The sequence below is a fragment of the Oryx dammah genome, unplaced genomic scaffold, assembly GCF_014754425.2.
Source record: "Oryx dammah isolate SB20612 unplaced genomic scaffold, SCBI_Odam_1.1 HiC_scaffold_26, whole genome shotgun sequence".
Classification (NCBI taxonomy): Eukaryota; Metazoa; Chordata; class Mammalia; order Artiodactyla; family Bovidae; genus Oryx; species Oryx dammah.
In genome coordinates this window covers 65,545,134-65,555,047 of record NW_024070210.1, presented here as the reverse complement: position 1 = coordinate 65,555,047, position 9,914 = coordinate 65,545,134, and the positions used below count along the sequence as shown (strand labels likewise).

The 9,914-nt window shown below is 53.8% G+C and overlaps 1 protein-coding gene across 1 annotated transcript; it reads right to left on the bottom strand.

The window, feature by feature from the left end:
• Nucleotides 1-136: 136 nt before the first annotated feature.
• LTK (leukocyte receptor tyrosine kinase) lies at nt 137-8,191 on the bottom strand. Its single transcript, XM_040227613.1, is given in 22 exon segments — nt 137-300; nt 303-381; nt 426-517; nt 619-709; nt 791-884; nt 2,021-2,124; nt 2,218-2,347; nt 2,515-2,576; nt 2,936-3,026; nt 3,469-3,530; nt 3,639-3,808; nt 4,540-4,627; nt 5,124-5,173; nt 6,293-6,336; nt 6,338-6,440; nt 6,661-6,805; nt 6,911-6,976; nt 6,978-7,071; nt 7,549-7,585; nt 7,588-7,677; nt 7,801-7,944; nt 8,134-8,191. Coding segments are annotated over 22 exon segments (2,022 nt in total). The 3' UTR covers nt 137-172.
• Between the last annotated feature and the right edge of the window lie 1,723 nt (nt 8,192-9,914).

Here is a 9,914-nt window from a genome sequence, read left to right as displayed (position 1 = left end):
CCCTCCCCAGTTCTTCAAGCTTCCTAGAATCAGTTCCTGGGCCTGTGGAGATCTTAGGCCCGCCAAAGACAGGCTCCCCAGCCCCTTCCTCCTCCAGGATGGGTTAATTCAATTGAAAGGGGTGAATTCAGCACAACAGGGTTCTTTAATAGGAAGGTTGGGGAGTAGGGGCTCACAGTGTTGTTTTATGGTTTCCCTCCTGCTCCCCAAGTCCAGGATGGTTGGGGCAGGTCAGATGGCACACCTGAGTGCTGTACTGAAGATGCTCCAAGATTCTGGCAAAACGAGGGCAAAGTTCAGCTGATGCTGTCAACACTGAGTCATGATACAGTACCTGGGGAGAGGAGTTCATTGCCAACCCTGGCAGTGAAAAACTTCCCCCTCAAGACAACACTCCATACTCACACTGAGTCATTCACCCCCACTTCCCTGCCCCATGACACAGTCGGCACCTCCTGACTGGTGCACCCAGGGCAGGGCATATAGCCCAGTGAGATCTCCCAGAGCAGCATTTAAAGACCTGCATCACACATGGTGGGAACTGAGTGCAGGGGAATCCATCAGGAGCAGTTTCCTTTTCCCTCACATCAGGTGACCCAAGGTAGTGGAGTGCATGTTATCACCAGGAGTCTGTCTTGGATGTAAAGATGCCCTCCAGGGAGGCTTCTGGGGCCCCCCTGCAGAGCCTGGGCCCCTCTTGTGGTAATAACTGGCCCTACAGGAGGGAGGAAGGAAGTGATGAGCTGTTCAAATGGTCCAAAGGTGCTGGTAAACTCCCTTGGAGCACCACATGCCCAGGTCCTATACCTGTAGATATTGCTTGCATCCAGAAGTCTCCAATCTTGGCCACTTGGCTGGATCCAGCGCAGCTCAGCAGGCAGTTCCTGGTGGCCCAGTAGAGTCAAGCGAAAAATCACTGCCAGAACTCCAGCCTTGATCTTTTCTTTAAAAGTTATGTAAAAGGGGCCCCCATCCCCCATCCTATGCCCACCCCTTATCCCCTGCCCTCTACTCACCTCCTCCTCCACCCACTGGCCACCCACTTAGATGGAGTTACCTCCTCTCTGTCCCCCACCACTCTCCCCGCCCTGATGTTCCCCCCCACCTCCTGCCATCCTTGCCTTATTTCTGCTCTTTCTCTCTCCCTCCCCGAGCCCTCCCTGGCAGCCTGACCAGTGGTCTGGTTAGGTCGGTCAGTGAGCAGGTCAAGGCCGGGTTTCCATGCCTTTGGGGTGGGGCTGGTCCTCCTGGGTGGGGTGACCCCCCTCAGGCTTGCTCCCTTCGAGGGTACCCGGCCCCCGCCCCACGGCTGTCCACCCCTCTTCCCTGCCCGAGGCCCCTGATGCTTGCTTGCTCAAGGACTGGACTGGCAAAGGCAGCCCTTTGTCTTGAAAGGGCCCTTCCCACGTCAGTGAGGCTCCGTCCCTCACTCACTCAGGGAGGGGCTTTCTGAAGTGGGGCAACCAGGCTGCAGGAGAGGAGGATCCAGGAGCTCTGTGACTCTATTCTCCGAATCATTAACTGCTTGTGCCTGCTCTTTAGAACTCAGGGAAGACAGGGGGCAGGGAGAGGCTTTTGTACCCAGAAGGGTGCTACAGGGTCCTGCTCAGTTTCACCAGCATCCTCACCACCTGCGTCAAGCCCGCCTCCTGCTTCCTCTCTTCTGTCATTCATCCGCCTGTAGATTTGGCACCAGTGTGTGCCTGGCACTGTTCTAGGCTCTGGACGCTTCATCCTGCACCATCAGCATTGCCACATGATGGCATGCCGATCGCAACCCTTCAGCATCTCCCAATCCCTCCTGCTTAGTGCCGTGTGGTCCAAATGATAATGGCAATGCCTGGGAGGCTTAATAAGCATACAAGGGACCAGGTCTCTCCCCTGAACACTGTGACTGTGTCAGCCTGGGTCCAGCCCTTCTAGAAAAATAAATAAATAAATAAATAAATAAATAAAAGTTATGTAAAAGGGCTATTCCTTGGGGAGGGAGCAGGATGGGAGGTCCCCAGGGCTAGATCACTCTGACTTGTGGATGAAGTGATTTTCTTCCAGGTAGTAGCAAACCTCAGCTATGTCCCTAGCCAGCTGGAGGAGGTCTTGCATGGCCAGAGGTGATGGCTGGGCCTGGGTCAGGCAGAACGCACATCAGACCATACAGGTTTGGGGACCCGTGAACAGGTCTTTAGGTGAGCCTAGAGGGCTGGAAAATGGTCACACCAGCTGCAGCTGGCTCTGACTCAGGAAACCCTTCATGTCCCCTCCAGACACCAACTCCAGCAGAATTAGGCCAGAGGTAGCCCTGATGCACTCACAGTATTTTGATGTTCTCATGGCTGAACTTGCTGAGCTGGTGGTGCATATACCCCATCACCAGCAGGAAGAGAAACCATGCTCTAGGCTCCACAAGGCGGAGAGGAGAGGAGCTCTAGGTCCCTAGAGCTGCTACCTCTCAGCCCCAGAGTGAAGAAAAGCTATTTCTGCAGGTGGGTCTGGGTGCCTCCCTCCCACTTGTACCTCTGCCCCTGGCCCCAGGTGCACCCCATGATGAGCATCTCAGTGAGGAAATCCAGTCCATCCTGTGGACAGCAGAATTCTGGCAGAATCCAGGGAGGGAGAGGGGCTTCCCTGGTGGCTCAGCTGGTAAAGAATCTGCCTGCAATGTGGTAGACCTGGGTTCGATCCCTGGGTTGGGAAGATCCCCTGGAGAAGGAAAAGGCTACCCACTCCAGTATTCTGGCCTGGAGAATTCCACGGACTATCCATGGGGTCACAAAGAGTCAGACGTGACTGAACAACTTTCACTGGGGAGGAAGACTACAGTACTCCTGAGTACCCCGGACACTTCTAGAGGGCGAGTTGACCCTATCTCCAGCCATGACTCCTTTCTCAGAGACCCTTCTCTTCTACTCTCAGTCAGAAGCCCCACCCCTCTCACCTTGATAGTCACCTGCAGAAGGCTGGGGTCCCCAGGAAGGCCAATTACCAGTCCCTCATAGGTTTCTCCAAACACACCACGGGCCAGGGCTCTGCAGAAAGGCAGATTGGAAGGGAGTGGGTGGTTGGGTCTGGGGAAGCGTCCTTGAGGGTCTAGAGCCTCCTTAACCTCCCCTGTCCCCTGCTCACCCTCCATATGCTCAACTGGCCCTCTCTGAAGGTCTGAGCTCTCTGCATCATGGCATGTCCCCAAGGACAAGCTCTGCAAGGGGTGACGGTGACCAGGGCAGAGTCAGGGCAGAAGAAAGGGCAGGTGTGGGTTAAGGTGGTGGGGTGGGATTCTGTGTTAAGTCTTCCCTTGGGTCCCTGCAGACGCTCTGGGGTAAAGACAATCCTTATGCCAAAGGAATCATATTTAGGGTCCCTACCATCCCAGAACTGGGGATGACAGCTGACTTTGCCAGGTTACTTCCCCTTTCAGGGCTTCTCTGACCTCCATCTCCTCTATACAAGGGGTTTGGATGAGATGCTCACTGGGATCCATAATTCACCACAGCAGGGCGCAGGATGGAGGCTGGGGATTCAGAGTGCATAGGCTCTCAGAAGGAGCGAGAGGATTCAGCTGAGCAGAATGAAATTGGCTGAGGAAACCTCCATAAGCCCTGGGGGGGCAGCATACAGAACTGGCCTGGGCTAAGCCTCACCTGGAAGTAGTAGGGGTTGGGGATTGTCCTCATGGTGGAGATGTGAAGCTTGATCTGGAGCTCAAGGCCTGGTAGCTTCATCCACCACAGGTCCTGCCACTTCTTATGGTTCACCAAGGATGGGAGGAACACTGGCATATTCTCTACCTGCCCATCAGGCCCGCCCTGACCTGCCCCTGCCCAGGACACCTCTCCAGATGTCCATTAAGATAATGTTGTACTCAGGCCTCCCCAGGTGCTTCTACTCTTTAGAACCCTAGGGGAGTTTGCCACTTCTCTCCTGGGAGTAGAGGTTTGAAATCAACTATGTCTGCCCCTGGAACCCCACAGAAGCCTGTTGGCTCAGTGAAGAAATCAGCCTTGCCTGCTGGGTGCTCTGTACCCAGAATTAGGACCCCACACACCGTAGGAAGGCTCAGTGTCAAGACCACCACCACAGCCATCATCAGAATCAAAAGGCCTGAGGGGGTGGGCAGGTCCTCCAGTGGGAAACTCCCCTCTGTCCCTCTATGCCAACTTTTAGTGATGCGTCAAGACTCAGCTCAAGTGTTCACTTTTCCATGATGCTTTCCTCACTTATCCTAAATGAATGCAACTACTCCCTCCTCATCACCCCTAAGACACTTTACACCTCCCATGGCAACCGTCACTACAAGATATATGTAGATATCTAGATATAAATGTAGACATATATAGAGACAGTGATCAGTATCTCCCCTACCACACTAGAGCACTAGACTACATGCTCCCTGAAGGCAGAGCATGCACTGATACACCTCTAATCCCCTGCCCAATACTCAGCACAGTGCCTGGCACACAGCAGCTATCCTTCCCAGTGCCCTACTGCTCACCCCCTCCCATAGTCCCGCAAGTCCAGACCTCAGACACAGGCAGGACATACCCATGCAGGTGACGTCATCCGCAGCCAGCTCCATGCCCTCGGGGCACATGCGGTTGGCCAACTGGAGCTTGGCCTGGCATTGGCAGATCTTCAAAAGGCGAAGGCAGCAATTGAGGTCTAGTCGAATCTCCACCCCTCCGTGACTCTCCATGACAATGAGTAAAAGAATTGATATTGCTGGGTGAGGGTGGGGGCGTATGTACTTTTTCCAGTCTCATGGTTAATTTTAGCCCTGAACTTTGGAACGAGGAGCAATGCCAGGCATTTGGGGAGGGTGGGAGAGTTTGGGGGACTTCTGTCAATCTTGTATGCTTCCTTTTCTGGGATCCTTGAGCTTGCAGGTTGTTGAAGAGAATTCAGAGCAAGAGATATTTTGACAAGCAGACCACAATGCCCCATTCTGGCATCACAAGTGACAGCCCAGCTCCCAAGTATTCCTGAGTTGTGCAAGACCAGGTAGTTCACAGGGCAGAGCTGGTGGTCAGATGGGAGGGACTGAGGAAAAGAGCTAGACTAGGCTGAAAGGTGGGGGATAGGGGCCAATATCTGCCAGAAGCTGCACTGTTGGGGTGTATGACAAATACTGCACCCTTCTCATCAGTCCAGGGGATGTCAGTCTCTGAGGCATCACTCCCTGCCAGAAACTGAGATAGAGGGTTTGGCTATGAAATGGGAGAAGGAAGAGGAGCACACAGCTCCTCACAGACAGGAAGCTGGCTTATACAGCAGGGAAGCCGGAGTCTCCCCATGGAAACCCCAGTATAGCCTTGTCTACACTCACATCACACTAGTGCTGCCAGATGGCAGGTGGGAGCTGAGGGGCCAGAGAGGTGGGAAGAAATAATAGCTGGAATCTGCAAGCCTGGCTCAGGTTGGCTGCTCCTTGTCTGTCTGAACCTCTCTAATCCCATGTTCTCAACTATAAAATGGAAGAGGCCCAACCCACACACTCCACTTCTACAACAATGGAGATAATGTGTATAAAGTACTTAGGAACAGTACTGCCCAGACAGGAAGGCTCCCTTTCTTTATAGCAGTGGTTTCCAAACTCTGGAGTACATGAGAATCACCTAGAGACTTGACTAAAACACAGATAATGGGGCCCTCCCCTAAACTTCTGATTCAGGAGGTTGGAGGGAGGCTGAGAATTTGTATATCTGGCAACTTAGGTGGTGCTAATGGCTCAGCCACCACACTCTGAGAACTGCTGACTTAAACTACCCCTGCCTTTCTGCCTCCCAGCTCAGCTTGCTAATGCAGCCAGCTCTAAGTTCCTGGGACTACTACAGATCAAGGATGGGACATGTTGTGCTGACAAAGATGCTGGATGTAAAAGAAAATCGAGGGAGTCCAGTCTGCACGTGTACTTTGCAACTTACCCAACCTCTTTTTCTGATATTTATTACTCTACCTGCTCTGGCCTGGAAGGCGGGCTCAACACTTTTCCCAACTGTCTTCTGAGGGACTAGGTCTGTCCTTAAGGGTGTAACCTCACTTCACTCTCGGGTCTGCCTCGCTGCCCTCCCCAAGGGTGCACCTAACGGCTGCCGCCCGCGAAGCCGCCGGCTGCCACCCAGCCAAGCTTAGCCCAGACCTCCGCGTTGCCCTGGCTGCCCCGACCCCTTCCTCGCTGACCTGCCGGCGGGGAGTGTAGGGAGCCTGCGAGGTCCAGCCGCCCCCTGCAGAGAGACAAGGGGTGGCTGGCCGCGGGGACGGAAGCACGCCCTCCAGTCCTCGCAGCCCGCTCCCTCACCTGCCGCCCCGCCTCTTCAGCTGCTCCTGGGCGCCACCGAGCGGCTCTAGTTTCCGGGCGGTGATCTGAGTCCCCCCTCGGTCCTGCCGCTTCAAGTACGCCTGACCGCTTCCTGCGGCCGCCACCAGCAGCGGCTTCGGCTCACCAGTGCGCAGTTACGCGGCAGCGACATACAGGGGCGCGCCCTCCAGCCGTCGAATGAGAAGCCGGGCGCTGGGCAAGGGCTCGCGCCCCAGGGACTAAAGACAGGGGCTCGCAGTCAGGTCCCCGGCTTTGGGGACGCCAAAGAGATCCTGTGAGTGAGCACTCGGTGGGAAGGACCCCAACACCTAGCTCTGGAGGACCGGGGCAGCCCGCGCGGAGGGAAGCACGAACCCGAAAGACGTAGGTGGTGCTCCCACCACCTCCGCCGCCTCCTGCCCAGCGCCACGACCCTGGGACCCCTTCGATCCCATTGGTCGCCGCCCTCTCCTCAGCGGCACGGAAACTCCCGCGGGGAGTCTGGTGCCGGTGCTGCAATAGGTGGAGGCCCGGGCCCTCCCCTCCCAGTGCTGAGGTCTGAACCCCGAGAAACGCCCCTCCCTCCACCCAGCCCCTGCTCTGGGGCGCTTGAGCCGCTCCGCTTCCTTCCAGACAGGCATCCTCTCCCAGCTGCCCCACGAGGATGTAAGGCGGCTCTCCCACAACCAAGGGAGCAGATGGCAGAGATGAAGATTCCACGTGCCAGTGATAGGTGTTTATTGGCACCTTTGCTGCCCGAGGCACTATGGGCTGAGATCCTTCGGAAAGCGGGCTCTGAGTCCCTGGCCCTTGACCATTGGTCCTCAGCCTGCCCGCCTAAGGTAGAGATTAGTGATGGAGGAGGTTCCAGAAGTTCTTATCTAAGGGACCTAGGGGATGTAGTGTATTTTGAAGGAATGGGGAGACTAGGTATGCACACCATAAAATTAGATTTTGCACTTATTTCAAGAGGCTTAATGGAGATGGTGAGGGAGGCTCAAGCCACCTCTTGCAGCAGCTACTGGTTATGAACACGCCAATTGGCAGGAACAGGCGCCTGGGTATAGCTAACTTGGTAGCAACTATTGCCACCCCTTCCAGGGTCTGGCTGGGAGAAGGGACAAAGCTGCTTGTCACTGCGGGATACACCAAGATTAAATGGAGCACAGGTACCCCTAGTTCCCCAGACCACAGAATCTCAGATTTGCAGCTGCTGCCCACATCTACTCCTGTTTCTGCCAGTATCTATTCTTTATAGATACTGGCCAGCACCCCATGCCTACCACAACTGCTCAGAGTCCCAGGGGCCCCCACTGTTACCACCACACTGCTGCTAGTGTGGTCCCTGGCCCACTGTGTGTGCGGGCCCAAGCCAGCTCCTGGCCCTGCAGATGGAGAAGAGCCAACCTGGAAGCAGGGAGGGAGGAAAGGGTCAGGAGCACCTGCCCCAGCCTGAGGGACCCCACAGAGTGGAGAGCGGAGAAGGGAGGAAGGAGCTCAGAGCTCACCTGGGAGAATTAGAGGAGAGGCTGGCTCAAAGCTATTAGGCAGGGTGGTGATATCCAGGTCCCAGGAGCTTGGAGCCGGTGGCAGCAAGGACGAGGATGGGGGAAATGGTGCCTGGGACCCCAAGCTGGAGCAGAGAATTGCACCTGAAAGGTGACGAGGCGACGGCAGGGTTGGGAGAGGGCACATGTGTTAACAGGATGGCAGATGGAGAGCCTCTCGCAGCCACACCCCTACCCCCACCTAGCTGGAACATACTAGCACCTGGACGCTGCCCAAACCAACTCTGGTTGTCAAAGGCCCACTGGGGTGGGGTACGGGTGACGTGTGCTCACTTTTCTTCCCCGGAGAGCTTTTACCAGTGGATGACTTGGGCACAGCAACGAGGTCCATCCTGCAGGGCCCCCATTTTTCTCTCCACCTAGTTTGGTGGTTCTGCCCCCATGCCATGCTGAGACCCAGGGCCTGTCCCTCCTTCCCCAGCAGAGATCTGGATCCTGGGATCAGGCACCCACCACATTTCTTTACCCGCACTCCCTGTGCTTTGGCTGCAAGGGTTCAAGCATTCAAGACCTCTGCAGGAGCCCCTTGGAACCCCACTTGTCTCAACAGCCACCCCCAAGTCTAGGAAGTTGCCTGTAACATTATGGTCCCCTGACTGCCAGAAGGCACTTACTAAAGACACAGCAGCAGCCGAAGGAAGAGGACTGGCCCACCCACCACAGCCAGAGTTACAGGCTCAGACTGATGCTTTTAGGAATGTCCTGCCTCTTACTGGAGACCGCTGGGTCCTAAAGCCGACCTGACTACACCCCAGCTCAGACCCTGGGATATCAAGCGATCACTTGTACAGTTTTGTTGCCTATGTCAACTCTGTGCACAACTTCCACGATTTGGTGAAAAGCCTGGGCCTGATATCAAAAGACCAGAGTGCCAAGAATTCCCTGGTGACCCAGTGGTTAGGACTTTCTGCTTCCACTGCAGGGGCATGGGCTCAATCCCTGGTCAGGAAACTAAGACCTTACATGCTGTGCTGCAGGGAAAAAAAGACTAGCATCTGTAGTGAACTGGGTTTGGTGAAGAGATCACAACTCAAGGAGTTTCTCTACACCTGCAAAATATAGGAAGGGAAGTTGTTTTGTAACCACAAGGCACACGATAAGTGAGAGGGCCACGCACCATCAGGTGGTTTTGTGTCTTTTTTTTTTTGGCTCAAAATACCAATTTTGAAGGCTGAGACCTAATTAAAAAATACTGAAAAAAAGAAGTTATAGTAGTTAGCTACTTAGTAATCTCTGAGTGTATAGTGCTGCTTGTAGACACTACAGTGATTTAAAAAAAAAAAAAAAAGCCTGGCACCCATGTCTTTTTTTAACTCTTACTATGAGGCCATAGAATTTACTTTACAAGGTCCCTGTAAGCCGATGGTTCTCAAAGTGTGGTTGGTTCTGGACAGCAGCAGCAGATGGGAGTTTGTTACAAATGCAAATTCTTGGGTTTCACCCTAGACCTACTTTATCAGAAACACTGGCAGTAGGGCCAAGTGATCTGTTTCAACACCATGTCCAAGTGATTTTTTTTTTTCACATAAGTTTGAGAACTACTGATGTTTCATAAATATGGGAGTTGCTCAGTAAAACATACCGTTTAATTCTGTGTTCAGCAGGTCCATTTATAGGGGATGGGTTCTTTACCTACTGATGGGACATAGCTCTCACTCTGACCTGTAAACACAATGATTATAATTTCACACAGCAAATGACACTAAGAAAGCTTAGTGTTGGAATTCAGACAAAAGAACAACCTAGAGGTGCCAAAAGGAAGAGATAAACTGATGAACCAGAGTTTACTTTTTGATCCAATCCTCCCCAGTCTTTGCCTACCACCACTAAAGTCCACAGTGGAAGGGATGTTGTAGAACCTCACTATATAGAACCCCTCTACCCATACCCCGCCCCAGATCCACCATCAATCAAATTCATATATTGAAACTGAATCTCCATATTGAGCATATTTGAAGGTGGGGCCACTGGGAAGTGATTAAGTCATGAGGTTTTTACCTTCATGAGTGGAATGGGATTAGTACCCTTATAAAAAGATGCCCCAGGGGAGTTCC